This window comes from Rhinopithecus bieti, unplaced genomic scaffold, assembly GCF_001698545.2.
Source record: "Rhinopithecus bieti isolate Rb0 unplaced genomic scaffold, ASM169854v2 scaffold_24306, whole genome shotgun sequence".
In the NCBI taxonomy this organism is placed as follows: Eukaryota; Metazoa; Chordata; class Mammalia; order Primates; family Cercopithecidae; genus Rhinopithecus; species Rhinopithecus bieti.
Genome location: NW_016811898.1, coordinates 1,985,515 through 2,002,142, shown reverse-complemented (window position 1 = coordinate 2,002,142; position 16,628 = coordinate 1,985,515). Strand labels below are relative to the sequence as shown.

Below are 16,628 nucleotides of genomic sequence, written 5' to 3'. Positions count from 1 at the left end.
TAGGCAGAAGGAAGTGATCACTTGAGGCCAGGAGTTTGAGACCAGCCTGGGCAACATAGCAAGACCCTGTCCTGCACCTGTAGTCCTAGCTACTTGGGAGGCCGAGGTGCAAGGATCACTTGAGCCCAGGAGTCTGAGGCTTCAGTGAGCTATGGTTGTACCACTGCACTCCAGCCTGAGTGACAGAGCAAGAACCTTTTTTATTTTTGTAAGTAAAGTTGAATTCATAAGGAGCGTCTGATCTTATTTTCTTTTAAGTCAATGATTCCCTGACATGACTCTATAAACCTAGTGGTAAACTATGACAAAGCTCTCGCAGGAAACATGAAATGAACTTTTCCATAAATCTAAATGTGTTTGGTGAAAAGGACTGCCCTTTAGTCTGAGATTTTGTCCTTTCTATATTTTGGTGTTAAAATGTATACTTATTTTTTAGGAAAAGATTGTTTTTTGACTTTGTAAAATTTCGGAGGAAATTTACGTTTTTGAGATTCAAATGTTTGGAAGCCAGTGTTTTAAAACTCCTTGACCATAGACCGGAGCCCTTTAAGTGCCTCCGTATGTCAGAGAGGACTTTCTAAACGAACATGGATAGGAATCTATTGCGGTCAGAGTTTCTTTTTTAATACATACATTTTAAGTTAGCTTGTGTTAGATTACTGCTGTCGGTAATAAACATTCCGCCCGGCGCGGGCCCCCTCAAGCCTGTAATCCCACGCACTTTGGCGAGGCCGAGACGGGCGCGATCACAAGAGGTCAGGAAATCGAGACCATCTTGAGCCTAACCGCTGTGAAACCCCGTCTCACTAAAAAATACAATAACTAGCCGGGCGAGTGGCGGGCCCGCACTGTATTTCCACAGCATACTAGGGATGCTGAGGCGGCACGGAGGAATGGCGTCAAACCCGGAGGTGGAGCTTTGCGCAGGAGCTGAGATCGGCCCATTGCACTACTAGCCTGGGCGCAGAGCCGAGACTCTGTCTCAAAAAAAAAAAAAAAAAAAATTCCAAACTCTCAGTGGCTTTCCGGGACAAAGCTTTATTTCTTTCTCCTGTTATGTGTAGCCTGTGGATTGATGTGGGGTGGCTGTGGTCGCTGTATCTCTCCATGTGTCTTTGTCTTGGGACCCAGTCTGAAGAAGCAGCAACTGCCTAGGACATACCATTCTCATGACAGAGGGAGCAAAGAGACATAGCTGAATTGTTTCTGTTTGTAGGTGTTGCTGCTGCTCTTATTCTATTGGCTAAAGGGAGTCCCATGGCCAAACCTGATGCTATTGCAGATGAGGAAGTATAATTTTCCTATAGTCCCTGCAAATAACATGGCAACAGGTAGGGACAAGAATCCTCCTGTAGGAGGGGAGCAGTAATGGGGAGCAATAATAACATCCGTCACAGTATCAATCACATTAAAGCAGTCTTGTATATGCACAATTTGAAAAATAACAAGCACTAGATACCCACCATCAAACTTAAAAAATATAACCAATACCTTTGGAACCTCCTGGGTGCTTTTGTATCACTTCACCAAATGTAAGCACTCTCTTGAAATGTGTGTTTATCATAACCTTATTTTTATATTCCATTGTATTGATATGCCACAATTTATCCTTTCTCATAGATTAATTCCTTTTTTTTTCTAGTATGAATAATGCTACCAAGAACATTCTTTCATGTGTCTTCCGGTGTACAGTGTGAATTTCCTCAGGGCAGGGATTTAAGGATGGAAATGCTGGATTGTGGGGTACATGCCTCTCAGTTTCAGTAGATAATGCCAAATTGTTTTCCAAAGTGGTTTTGGCAGTTTATACTTGCACAAGTAGGGCTGTATGCATTACCACTGCTTACATCCTTGTTCACGCTTGAAAGCCTGATAATATCAAATGTCTGGTATGTTAGGTATAAATGAGATTCCTTTTTGAATGTATCAGGAGGTGCTTCTCAAAGTAACCCAAATCCTTTGGGATACCATTTAAAGTGCAGATTTCTATTCAGGAGATTGAGTTGGGATGAGAGCTGACTGAGGTCCTGCATTTCTTAGTCTCCCAGTTGATGCCATGCCATTGGACGCGAGACCACACTTTGATACCAAGAATCTAAGGCACTAAATACAGTCAAGCATCACTTCATGAAGGGCTTAACGATGGGAATAAATTCTGAGAAGTGTTTGTTGTTAGATGCATTTCATCGCTGCGTGATCATAGAGTGTGCTAACACAAACCTAGATGGTAGAGCCTACCGCACACCAAGGCTATATAGTATGGCCTATTGCTCCTAGGCTACTGTACAGTAACGTGCTGTATAAACCTGTTGTTACACAATGGTATTTGTGTATCTAAAAATAGAAAAGGTATAGTAAAAACACAGTATAAAAAAATAAAAAATGATACACCTGTATAGGGCACTTACCATGAATGGAGTTTTCAGTACTAGAATTTGCTCTGGGTGAGTCAGTAAGTGAGGGGTGAGTGAATGTGAAGGGCCAGGACATTACTGTGCACTACTGTAGACTTTATAAACACACTTAGGCTACATAAAATATACAAAAATATTTTTCTTTGTTAGTATTAAACTAACTAGCTTACTGTAACTTTTAATTTTTCATTGTTTCAATTTTAATTTAAATAATTGTTTAGAGGCAGGGTCTTGCTCTGTCATCCACTGGGGTGCAGTGCAAAATCGTAGCTCACTGTAATCTTGAACTCCTGGGCTCAAGGAAAACTCCCGCCCTGGCCTCCCAAAGAGTTGGGATTACAAGCATGAGCCGCTGCACCCAGCCTGTAACATTTCTACTTTATAAACCTTAAATATTAAAAATATTGACTCTTTTGTAATAATACTTAGCTTAAAACACACACATATTGTACAGCTGCACAAAATATTTTCCTTCTTTGTCTCCTTATTCTATATACTTTTTTCAATTTTTGTTTTTTTCTTTTACTTTTTAAAACTTTTAAATTAAAATCTAAGACACACACTGATATAGTTTGGCTCTGTGTCCCCAGCCAAATCTCATCTTGTAGCTCCCATAATTCATACGTGTTGTGGGAGGGACCCAGTGGAAGGCGACTGAATTATGGGGGCAGGTCTTTCCTGCGCCATTCTCATGAGAGTGAATGAGTCTCACGAGATCTGATGGTTTTAAAAAATGGGAATTGCCCTGTACAAGCTCTCTCTTTGCCTGCCACCATCCATGTAAGATGTGACTTCCTCCTCCTTGCCTTCTGCCATGATTGTAAGGCCTCCTAGCCACGTGAGTCCAACTAAACCTCTCTCTTTTATAGATTGCCCAGTCTTGGGTATGTCTTTATCAGTAGCATGAAAATGGACTAATACACACACACCTTAGCATAGGCCTCCATAGTGTCAAGATCATCACTATCACTGTCTTCCACCTTCACATCTTGCCCCACTGCAAGGTTTTCTGGGCCAGTAGTACACAAAGGAGCAGGTATACATGCTAAAATAGTATAAAAGGTATAGTATAGTAAATACATAAACCAGTAGCAGAATCGTTATTTATTATCATTGGCAAATATTATGTACTATATATACATAACTGTCTGTATTATACTTTTATATGACTGGCAGCACAGTAGGTTTGTTTATACCAGCATCACCACAAACATGTGGCTAATGCCTCATGCTATAACATTTTGACAACTGCAATGTCACTAGGCAACAGGAATTTTTTTTTTTTTTTGAGACAGAATCTCGCTCTGTTGTCTATGCTGGAGTGCAGTGGTACGATCTTGGCTCACTGCAACCTCTGCCTCCTAGGTTCAACCAATTCTCATGGTTCAGCCTCTCAAGTAGCTGGGATTACAGGCATGTGCCTTCATGCCCAGCTAATTTTTGTATTTTTGCTAGAGACAGGGTTTCGCCATGTTGGCCAGGCTGGTCTCAAACTCCTGGCCTCAAGTGATCCGCCTAGCACGGCCTCCTAAAGTGCTAGAATTACAGGCATGAGCTACTGCGCCCAGGCTGGCAATAGGAATTTTTGAGTTCCATTATAATTTTATGGGACCACCATCATATATGTGGTCCATCCTTGACCAAAATGTTGTTATGCAGTACATGACTGTGGTCAGAGTAGTCTTTGTGTTGTCTGCCCGTAGCACCTAAAGAGTCTTTGGAACAAAACCAGTAAATAACATTTATTACATCCAATTGAATCTAAGATTTTTGAATCATGCTTGATGTTTTTATTCACAGTACATGAGCAATTTAGATAAGTCTTAAATTTTATTTATTTTTAATAAGTAATAACTATATATGATATGTTATGTGATATTTTGATCTATGTATACATTATAGAAAATATTCAATCAAGATAACTAACATATACATCACCTCACTGACATCATTTTTGTGTGTGTGTGGTGAGAATATTGAAAATCTGTTTTTTTTTTGGCATTTTGAAACATAGAATACATTATTAACTGTGGTCAACATACAGTGCAATAGATCACCAAAACTTACTCTTCCAGGACAGGCGCTGCGACTCATGCCTGTAATCCCAGCTCTTTGGGAGGCTGAGGAGGGCGGATCACCTGACGTCAGGAGTTTGAGACCATCCCGGCTAACATGGTGAAACCCCATTTCTACTAAAATTACAAAAAATTAGCCGGGCATGGTGGCATGCCCATGTAATCCCAGCTACTCAGGAAGCTGAGGCAGGAGAATTGCTTGAACCTGGGAGGTGGAGGTTGCAGTGGGCCAAGATTGCACCATTGCACTCCAGCTTGGGCAACAAGAACGAAACTCTGTCTCAAAACAAACAAAAAAACTGTCTCTCCCAGTAACTAAAACTTTATACCCTTTGATCAACAACTTTCCTTTCCCCATTCCTCCTCCTCCCCACCACCCATTGTAACCACCTGTCTACTCTCTGTTTTTAAGATATCAACTTTTTCAGATTCCACATAAGTACAATATTCTTCTTTCTGTGCCTAGCTTATTTCAATTAGCATAATGTCCTCTGGTTCCACCCATGTTGTCAAGAATTGCAGAATTTTCTTACTTTTTAAAGCTGAATAGTATTTCATTGTAGTTTATAAACCACATTGTATTTATCGATTCATCTGTTGATGAACACCTAGATTGCTTCCATATCTTGGATATTGTGAACAATACCGAAATGAACATGGGAGTGCAGATAGAATCCCAAGCCACGATTTTAAGCACTTTACTTTCTGTACCTGTTGTAGATGCCCTTTTTTTTTTTCTCTAAACATCTCTCTTGTACAAATATTGGCTGTTAAGGAATAAAGTAGTGGATCTTTTCTTCTAAGCATTTGTTGCTTTATAGTTTACAAAGAGAGTCCAGAATTTAAACCTAAGCCATGTAAGTTTCTGAATAGCTTTACTGAAGTAAGAATACTAGGAGTTCTAAAGACACTGGTTCTTCCCAACTATGCTACTATTAGATTAGTATAACTTATTAAAGTAGCTAGAGATAAATATCTCAATGGCACTCTTTAAGCACATTAAAGCCAGTGGAAACTGCCCAATTTTATTTCTTTTTTTTTTTTTTAATTTACTGTTTTTTTTCCATTCATTGATGGATTGATGGATAACAAATACAGAACAAACAATTTTAATTTTGTGGTATATATGCACAATGCCCATTTTAAATCGACCATAAAACTTAAACACTTCTTTTTTTTTTTAGTAGCTTTACAAGTACAAGTAGTTTTGGGCTACATGGATGAATTGTATAGTGGTGAAGTCTGGGATTTTAGCGCACCCATCACCCAAGTAGTGTGCATTGTACCCAACGGGTAGTTTTTGTCCTTTACCCTCCTCCCACCCTCCGCTTTTTTGAGTCTCCAGTGTCCGTTATACCACTCTGTATGCCTTTGCATATCCATAGCTCAGTTCCTACTTAAAATTAAGAACATGCAGTAGTTGGTTTTCCATTCCTGAGTTACGTCACTTAGAATAATGGCCTCTAGCTCCATCCAAGTTGCTGCAAAAGACATTATTTTGTTCTTTTTTTATGGCTGAGCAGTATTTCATGGTATATGTGTGTGTGTGTGTGTGTGTATTTATATTTATATTTATTTTCTTTATCCACTAATTCATTGATGGGCACTTAGGTTGGTTCCGTATCTTTGCAGTTGTGAGTTGTGCTGTAATAAACAGATAAACATATGTGTGCAGGTGTCTTTTTGATGTGATGACTTCTTTTCCTTTGGGTAGATACCCAGTAGTGGGATTGCTGAATCGAATGGTGGTAGATCCACTTTTAGTTCTTTAAGAACTCTCCATGCTATTTTCCATAGAGGCTGTACAAATTTACATTCCCACCAGCAGTATGTAAACATTCTCTTTTCACCACATCCATGATGACATCTATTGTTTATTGACACTTTAATAATGGCAGTTTTGGCTGGGGTTAGGTGGCATTTCATTGTGGTTTTAGTTTGCATTTCCCTGATGATTAGTGATTTTGAGCACTTTTTTAATATGTTTGTTGGCCATTTGTATGTCTTCTTTTGAGAAGTGTCTGTTCATGTCATTTACTTACTTTCTGATTGGATCATTTGTTTTTTTCTTGCTGATTTGACTTCCTTGTAGATCCTGGATATTAGTCCTTTGTCGGCTGCATAATTTGCAAATGTTTTCTCCCATTCTGTAGGTTGTGTTTACTCTGGTGATTGTTTCTTTGGCTCTGCAAAAGCTTTTTCATTCAATTATGTCTCATTTATTTATTTATTTTTATTGCATTTGCTTTTAGGGGTCTTGGCCATAAGTTCTTTGCCTACACGAATGTCCAGAAGAGTTTTTTCCTAGGTTTTCTTCTATAATTTTTATGGCTTTAGGTATTAGATTTAAGTCTTTAATCCATTTGGAGTTAATTTTTGTATATGGTGAGAGAGAGGGATCCAGTTTCATTCTCCTACATGTGGCTGTCTAATTTTCTCAGCACTGTCTGTTGAACAGAGTGTCCTTTTCCCAATTGATGTTTTTGTGTGCTTCTTGAATATCAGTTGGTTGTATTTGGCTTTATTTTTGGGTTCTTTATTCTCTTCCTTTGGTCTATATATGTACTTTTATACCAGTATCATGCTGTTTTGGTTACTGTATCTTTTTTTTTTTCTTCTTCTTTTTGAGACAAAGTCTCACTGTGTCACCCAGGCTGAAGAGCAATGAGGCAATTACAGCTCACTGCAGCCTTGACCTCCAGGGTTCCAGTGCTTCTCCCACCTCAGCCTCCCATGTAGCTGGGACTACAGGTGCACACCATCATGCCCAGCTAATTTTTGTATTTTTTGTAGAGACAAGGTTTTGCCTTGTTGCTCAAGCTGGTCTCCAACTTCTGGGCTCAAGTAGTTCTCCTGACTCGGCCTCCCAAAATGCTGGGATTGCAGGCATGAGCCACTGCACCCTGCCTACTATATCCTTATAGTGTTGTTTGAAGACAGGTAATGTGGTGCCTCCAGATTTGTTCTTTTTGCTTAGGATTACTCACAAAGCTATTTTGATTGTAATTCGTTATTCAGCAAGAAAAGTTTATAACAGGTGATTTAGTTAAAAGAAGAAAGTTTAAGGATCCTTAAGGAGATAATAGACCTTGTCAATAAGCAAGCATTGAAATAACTGATAATTATTCATTAACCAGATAAAAAGAAGGATAAAATTTTAAACAGCCCGCATTTTCCTCAATGCACAATGGTGATATGTGGTCTGTGGCATATACTTGTATCAAAGTCATTCCTGGCACTTTCAAACTGCGTTATTTAAAAACAGAAAAAAAAACCCAGCTGTTAGGACAGAAACATGACTCAGAGTAGCTTAAGCAATGAAGGAGATTTATTGGCCTATAGTTGGGAAGAACAGGAGTGGAGTGGGTTTTAACTAAATGGTATAGAGATTCTAATTATGTTGTCAGGACTCTCTCATTACCTCAGCTCTGATTCCCTCTTTCTGTAGATCCTCTTCTCATGTAGATGGCTTTCTTCCAAGTGGTGGTGATGGTGGTGGTGGTGGTAGAGGGAGCTTTGTGAGGAGGAAGACATAGTGAAAGAAAGTTTCAGAATTAAGTCATTCTAAAGGAAAATGAGAACTTTCTTCCCGCAAAGGCCTTCCCCTCTGAAATAGCCCTGTAAGTCATTTATTGTTTGTTTAATCAACTGTTTCCTCCATAGCCTTTATCACAAATTATCTCCTTTATTTAATTGCTTACCTGATTATTGTTTTTCCTTCCAACTGCAAGGTAAAATCCATCAGAGCAGTAACTGTGCCTATTTGTGTCATTACTGTAGCCCCAGCATCTAGTAGGCACTCAGGAAATAGTAAGCAGCAAATATAAATACAATTCCAGGAAGGGACTCAGATCCTCCTTGAACCACTTGACATTATTGTGGTCTGCAGGGTAGGGTACTGTGATTGATATACCTACTAGAATCTCATGGAATAGGGAAATGGATTTGCCATAGGTAATTGAGATAACATTAGCTAAAGGAATTGGGAAAAGATGCTGAGCAAACAACAAAAAATATCTGCCCACCATATGTGTTTTATGTCCTTTAAGCACAGTTTCATATTTTACCCAACTACCTAGTCTGATGTGTGAGGTTGTGCAGATTCTGCACTGCATGAAGGAGCTTGCTGAGGGGACAGAGCATGGGCTAAAATCCAGCCCAGAGCTCCACTTACAGGGCTTCCTTTTTCCAGGAGGCACTCTGTTTTTAATTTTGTACACATTTGGATGGTCTCCGTGTATGGTATCCTTGGTTGAGTATCCATCTCTCCATCTAAACTTCTGAATAGCTTATACTAAAGTAAGAATACTAGGAGCAAAAGTATGACCTGGATGTGTCTGTGCATCTGGATCCCACGGGCCAGCTCAGTGTTGACTACGTGCTTAGCCATGTTTGCTCATATTCTGAGAGATGACTGATCTTGGGAAATTCTGAGATGACTGGTCTTGGGAAATTCCCCCTTGTTTTCTTTCTCTCCTCTCCATTTTTCTACCTAGTTTTGATAGTCGGTCAGGTTTTCAAAGCACAGATTTTGAGCTTTCTGAACTTTAGAATGGCTGAATGGTGACACTGTCATCTCTTTTTCTTGTTTACTTACATTTCTCTGCATTTCCATTTTGATCATCCTGAAAATTCTGCATCAGGAGGAAGAAGTTTCCTATCACTGGTCCTCCTGTGGAATAGAACTGTCTTATAGCTCAATCCCTTTGGGGTTTGTTTTGCATTTTATTTGATTAAAGATCTACTGGGGCAGTGAAATACTCACTACTTTTTAAAAAGGTAGAAGGAACAGAGTTGAAGGAGTTGAAGGAACAGATACCCACTCAATCTAACTCATGTAAGGCTGCAGGGGATCTCCTAAGTTCCAGATGTATAGCTCAGCCTTTCATTACCTGGAAGGCTCTCTCCCCTTTTCTCTCTTTCTGGGACTACAGGGTTTCATCTCTGCTTCACTCTGGCCATTGGTTTCATTAATCTGATTTTCTTTTTTCTTTTTTTTGAGATGGAGTCTTGCTCTGTCTCCCAGGCTGGAGTGTAGTGGCACCATCTTGGCTCACTGCAAACTCTGCCTCCCCCGTTCACGCCTTTCTCCTGCCTCAGCCTCCCTAGTAGCTGGGACTACAGGTGCCTGCCACCACGCCCGGCTAATTTTTTTGTATTTTTAGTAGAGACAGGATTTCACCATGTTAACCAGGATAGTCTCGATCTCCTGACCTCGTGATCCGCCCGCCTCGGCCTCCAAAAGTGCTGAGATTACAGGCGTGAGCCACTGTGCCCAGCCAAATCTGATTTTCTTTAAACACCAACTTTCTCTGTATACTGGGCAGCCTATAAGTGGCAAAAATGGGAACTAGTGCTTAATCTACTTATCAGAGTCTCAGTTCAAGTCCACAGGAAGTCTGCACCATAATCATCACATGGAGAAGTTAAAAATAAAAAAGATTTATGGGCCTCAAACACAGACATTCTGAGTCAGTAGGTCTGGTGTCCTGGAATCTATATTTTAAGAATGTTCCCCAGAAGTAATTCCCAGATCCCAGACCTCTCCATAATCACAAGAGAGAGGAAAGGAAAGTGAGTGAGTGATAGAATTGATGAGCTAGGCCCTAGCACCCACTTATGTCCTACATAGCCCCTTCTCTTTCTCCCTTTACCACTCCTTGCTGTTGATCTTCCTATCCAGAGAGGAGCTGGATATTCTAAGACATTGGAAACAAATACTAAGGAATATAGTAGTTTTCATTAAAAGCAATAGTAGCAGCAACAATTCTCAGTCTAGCTTGGCAGGAACGCAGTCCAGTTAGGTGTTGGGGCCACCCATCCCTTATCAAATCAGTGCCATTTTTTTGGTCTTGGATGCTCTTGGAAGTATAAGACAGGTCTAGGTGTTTCTGAGAACCACCTGATAGCTTGGAAAGCCTTGCCAGCTATGGCAGCAATTGTCAGACTGTCCCCCTGGTCAGGTAGTGGGTGACCTTGCAGCTTCAGTGCCCATCACTCTTTGATGTGCCACAGTTATGTGTTTGTGTCTCTTAGTTCAAAGTCTTCAAAAAGACTCTAGTCACTGAATGGCCAGCCAGTCAGGGGCCTACCCTGGGATTATGGGCCAGAGCAGACTGAGAACCATTAATGGACAGAGCAGGGCATAAATAAGTACATCATAAGCTTTCTTCTGGCTGGGTTGCAAATGGAGGTTTAAATGAATATTTGTAATTTCTTTTTAGTTTTGTTATTCCTAAATGAAAGAAGGATTATATTCCTAAATAAATTATAATGAGTTTTTTTTATCTCAGAAGTACAAATATGACTCCAGCCTCATTTTATATGTGAAATAAATGCCCTATATAGTATTCAGGATACCTACCAAGTGTTTTTGTAGTAAACATCATCCTTGTCTCTTCATGTCTTAATAATAAAATGTATATTATATTGTAAATAAAGTAATATGGTTTATTATTTAATGTTTAAAGTATAATGCCATATATCTTACTTTTGTTGTGTACTGACATATGCAAAGGGTAGCAATTTGATTCTGAGTCCTTGCAATAGTAATAAAAGCCATTACTTTATTTAAAACATTTGTCCACTGTGGGATTTCAGAGGCAGTTGAAGACCTTACGTGGATATTGATCACAGAAAGTATGCAAAGATAAGAAATGCTTTTAACCAAGACTGAGCACAAAAATAGCTCTGTATTATATTTCTGTACACAAAGAAGTTGTATGGCACAAAGCAGTTATGTTTTAAGCCCACAAAGTATAGTATCAGTACCTTAGGGTTGGTTTAAGAATATGTGTGTTTAATACCTTTGTAAGAATTTAAGTATCTATCTTGATGCTGAAACTATCTTGTTTATCTGATTTTAAAATTACTTGTTTTCCAGATCCAGTTCTTCTGTGGAACTTCTGAACATCTTTTATTAGTGGAAATATTTTCTACACAAGGAAGTCAACAACTTAATTTAAACCAGTGTTCGTGTGGTTCTGATTCATCTGCTCTGGTTCACGAAGCTTGAGATCTGAGGAGTACAGGGTCTTTTGTGATGACAATATGACTAATAGTAAAGGAAGATCTATTACCGATAAAACAAGTGGTGGTCCAAGTAATGGAGGAGGTTTTGTAGATTGGACTTTACGTTTAAACACAATTCAATCTGACAAATTTTTAAATTTACTCTTGAGTATGGTTCCAATAATTTACCAGAAAAACCAAGAAGACAGGCACAAAAAAGCAAACGGCATTTGGCAAGATGGATTATCAACTGCAGTACAGACTTTTAGTAATAGATCTGAGCAACACATGGAGTATCACAGTTTCTCAGAGCAGTCTTTTCATGCCAATAATGGGCACGCATCATCAAGCTGCAGCCAAAAGTATGATGACTATGCCAATTATAATTACTGTGATGAAAGGGAGACTTCAGAAACCACTGCCATGTTACAAGATGAAGATATATCTAGTGATGGTGATGAAGATGCTATTGTAGAAGTGACCCCAAAATTACCAAAGGAATCCAGTGGCATCATGGCATTGCAAATACTTGTGCCCTTTTTGTTAGCTGGTTTTGGAACAGTTTCAGCTGGCATGGTACTGGATATAGTACAGGTGGGTTTTCATCTTCCTTTAACTTTACTGTCTTTTTTTGTTATTCCATTTCTGTTTAAAATGCTTTTTGTAGGTTACTACTCTCAAACATTTACTTTAGATTTAATTTATCCCTGGTAAAATGAACAGATGCTGACTCTGGGAGAGAATCTATTTCTATGTGGGAGTTTCTCTTTTTCCTCTTTAGAAATTCTGAAAGAATAGTTATTCTGACTATAAAGTAACTCTTCTCTACAGACCCCAAAATAGCTTGGTTAAAAGAAAACTTCCCAAAATGTTATATTTAAATACTTTCTTACTTTTAAAATAAAAGTTAATATATACTCATTAAATTGAATTCAAACATTAGAAGGTATTAAATAAAACATGAAGTTTCTCCTATTCCTTATCTCCAAATCAAAACTCTTCTCCTCTCCAGAGATTACCATTGTGAAGTGTTTGTTGTATACACTTGCAGGCTTTTTTCTGTGCTTACATATATGCATAAGAGAGTTTATTCAAAAATACAAATAAAATGTTATATATATATTTCTGCAACTTATTTTCATTGCTTAGTAATACATCTCTCCAAATTGGTACACAAACATTTTCTGCATTTTAAACTGAGTGCATGATATTCCATTCAATGTATATACCAAAATTTACTTACTCCTTCTTCCTTGTTGGTGCTGTAATAACTATTCTTATAAATATAAGGATATATATTCATATACTAATATTTTCATAGGATAGATTTAAAAACAGCATTATTGGATATTAGGGTATGTATTAATATCTATGTTTAAAATTTTGTAGATACTGTCAAGTTGCATTCTAAAAAATTTGTACCAATTTATACTCCTACTGTCAAAATATGAGTACTTTTATTTTTTCATGTCCATATCAACATTGGGTATTTATTTTATTTCTTTTTTTTTTTTTGAGACAGGGTCTCACTGTGTGGCCCAGCTCACTACACCCTCAATCTCCTGGGCTCAAGTGACCCTCCCACCTCAGCCTCTTGAGTAGCTGGGACTACAGGCACACTACACCTCACTAATTTAAAAAAATTTTTTTAGGGACAAGGTCTTGCTGTGTTGCCCAGGCAGGTCTCAAACTCCTGGACTCCAGCAATCCTCCCACCTTGGCCTTCCAAAGTGCTAGGGATTACAGGTGTGCACCACTGTGCCCAGCCAACATTGAGTCTTCTTGATCTTTTTCATATTTGCCAAATGGCAGGAAAATGTTATCATGTTTTAATTAACATTCTTTATTATTAATGTTTAGCGTATTGTCATATGTTTATTGGCCATTCTTTTTCTGTGAATTGTTTTTGTATCTTTTATTTTAACATTTATGTGCTACTTATTGATTTGTAGATATTCTTGTTTTGTTGTTGTTGTTGTTTTTTAAGGCGGAGTCTAGCTTTGTCGCCCAAGCTGGAGTGCAGTGGCATGATCTCGGTTCACTACAACCTCTGCCTCCCAGGTTCAAGTGATTCTCCTGCCTCAGCCTCCTGAGTAGCTGGGACCACAGGCTCACACCACCATGGCTCGCTAATGTTTGTATTTTTAGTAGAGGTGGGGTTTCACTATGTTGGTTAGGCTGGTCTCAAACTCCTGACCTCAAGTGATCCGCCTGCCTCTGCCTCCCAGAGTGCTTGGATTACAGGTGTGACCCACCATGTCTAGCAGATTTGTAGGTGTTCTTAATGCCTTGTGGTTACCAAATACCTATTATATAATTATCTTTCTAAAGTAATAAATTGCCAAAATGTGACATTTTATTCTGTCAGTTTTTGTTTATCAGTCATAGAAAGGGAAAGTATTAGACATATTATCCTGTAATGTGCTCTTATCTTTCATTGTTTTTTCCCTAAAGGAACCTCAGGTTATTTGTAACTCTAAGATGCTATTCAAGAGGTAATATTTTTATCTAAATGGAAAATGTACATAAATAGAAACATTTTTCCGCCATCAGTTGGAGAAAGGATATGAGAGGAACTGTATTGCAGTACATTAAAGTTTTAAATAGATAATAATACCAAAGAGATATCAAACCTCCATTCACTTGAAATATAATTGTTGTAAGTTCTTATAGTAGTATCACAGCTGCGACAATAAATAGATTGGTTTTGGTTGGGATTTTTTCTTGAGATACCAATTATTCTGAAGAAACACTCAGTATTTAACTATAGAATGGTAACATCTATAGGACTAAGGTGTTAGAGTACAGCTTAGCAGAATATTTACATACCTCATTATGTATCTGGAGTAATGTTGACTTACTTCCTGATACTGAGAGGACAGCACACATGTGATTGGAAAAAGTTCCTTTTATGATTTTATGAACTTTTACAGTGCTAGCCCTAAGGATTTTATAATGTTAAACTTTAGTGTTAAACATTGTAGAAACATAATATAAATATTTTTAAATATTTTATTTGAATGTGTTCTTTTAAACTTTTTAATTGAAATGTAATACATCTAGAGTATACAAAATACAAAACAGATCTCAGTGAATTTTCATAATATAAACAACTGTATAACTATCAACCAGCTCAAGAAATATAATTTTGCCAGTACTGCTTCTTTAGTCCTCCTTGTGCCTTCTTCCAATTGCTGCACTTTGTGTCCCCATCACCAAAGGTAATAACTAATCTGATTTTCTGGTAAGCACCTCCTTGCTTGTCTTTATAAGTGTGTATCCCTAAACAACATAGTTTGGTTTTACTTGACTCTTTATAAACTATATAATGGAAGTATAGAACATGTTTTTGTGTGTATGTGTGGCTTTTTTTCCCTCAACATTATATAAATTTCATGAAACTGTAGTTTATTTCCATTGCTGGATAGTAATCCATTATATGGATATACTATACCACAATGTATCTATTCTGCTACAGATGGACATTGGGAGCAATGGTGCTTCCAGACTTTTTTTTTTTTTTTTTGAGACAGAATTTCATTCTTGTTGCGAAGCTGGAGTGCAATGGTGCAGTCTTGCCTCACCGCAACCTCCACCTCCCAGGTTCAAGCAGTTTTCCTGCCTCAGCCTCCTGAGTAGCTGGGATTATAGGCATGCGCCACCACGCCTGGCTAATTTTGTATTTTTAGTGGAGACGGGGTTTCTCCATGTTGGTCAGGCTGGTCTCGAACTCCCAACCTCAGGTGATCCGACTGTCTCAGCCTCCCAAAGTGCTGGGATTACAGGCATGAGCCACCACACCTGGCTGCTTCCAGACTCTTGATGCACATATTCATGAAATTCTTTTGGGTATGTATGTAGAGATGGAATTTCCAGGTCTTAGGATATGGAGATACTCAAATTTAGTAGATGTCATATGATTTTCCACATTGGTTGTATGAATTTACAGTCTAATTAGCAGAGTATGAGAGATCTCAATACTCTATATTCTTATTTCTACTTGGAATCAGTAGTCTTTTTATTTTTAGAAATTCTGGCACATGTGGAGTGGTATCTCATTGTGGTTTTAATGGAGATTTCTGTGGTGACTAATGATGTATACTGACCATTTGGATATTACTGTAAAGCTTTTTTTGTCCATTTTTCTATTTGTTTTACTTATAAATTTATGAGAGCTGTTACTTGTTTTTCTTATAGATTTGTAAGAGTTATATTTTGGATATGAGCCTTTTAGTGCTATATATTAACACCTTTTCTCTCCTCTGTGGCAGAAGTTCTTAATTTTGAAATAGTTCTTTTTATATAGTTTGTATTTTATGTCTCTTGTCTAAGAAATCTTTCCATACCCTGTGGTAATTAAGATACTCATTACTTTGGTAATCATTACTTTGTTGAAGCTTTGTTGTTTTGCTCTTACGTTTAGATCATTCCCTCCCTGGAATGGATTTTTGTGTAGAGTACGAAATGAGGCTTATGTTTGGTTACTGGTTTCTTGAGGTTTTTGTATTTCTTCATGATTCAATAGTCATATGTGTCCAGAATTTATCCTTGTTGCACGTTTTCCAATTTGTTGGTGTATAGTTGTTCATAATAGTCTTTGATGATTCTTTGTATTTTTGTGGTCTCAGTTGTTATGAATCTTTTTTCATTTCTGATTTTACTTATTTGGGACTTCTCTCTTTTTTTCATAGTGTAGCTGAAAGTTTGTTGATTTTGTTTATCTTTTCAAAAAATAACTTTTCGTTTAACCCATCTGTATTTTTTAGTCTGAATTTCATTATTTCTGCTCTGATCTTTATTATTTCTTTTCTTCTACTAATTTGGGGTTTGGATTGTTCTTGCTTTTCTAGTCCTTGGGGTGCGTTGTTAAGTTGTTTATTTGAAGTCTGTTTTTTTTTTTTTTTTTCTTTTGAGATGGAGTCTTGCTCTGTTGCCCAGGCTGGTGTGCAGGGGCGTGATCTTGGCTTGCTGCAAGCTCCGCCTCCCAGGTTCACGCCTTTCTCCTGCCTCGGCCTCCCGAGTAGCTGGGACTACAGGCGCTCGCCACCACACCCCGCTAATTTTTTGTATTTTTGTTAGATAGGGGATTTCACCGTGTTAGCCAGGATGGTCTCAATCTCCTGACGTC

The 16,628-nt window shown here is 38.2% G+C and overlaps 1 protein-coding gene across 6 annotated transcripts in view; it reads left to right on the top strand.

Moving 5' to 3' along the window:
* Positions 1-16,628, top strand: part of SLC41A2 (solute carrier family 41 member 2) — a 147,433-nt gene that overhangs the window by 19,949 nt on the left and 110,856 nt on the right. For all 6 annotated transcript variants that reach the window (XM_017895330.1, XM_017895325.1, XM_017895327.1 and 3 more), the window contains exon 2: positions 11,373-12,094. In XM_017895330.1, the coding sequence (XP_017750819.1) occupies positions 11,540-12,094 (555 nt within the window). In that variant the 5' untranslated portion in view covers positions 11,373-11,539. The remainder of the gene's footprint in view (positions 1-11,372; positions 12,095-16,628) is intronic.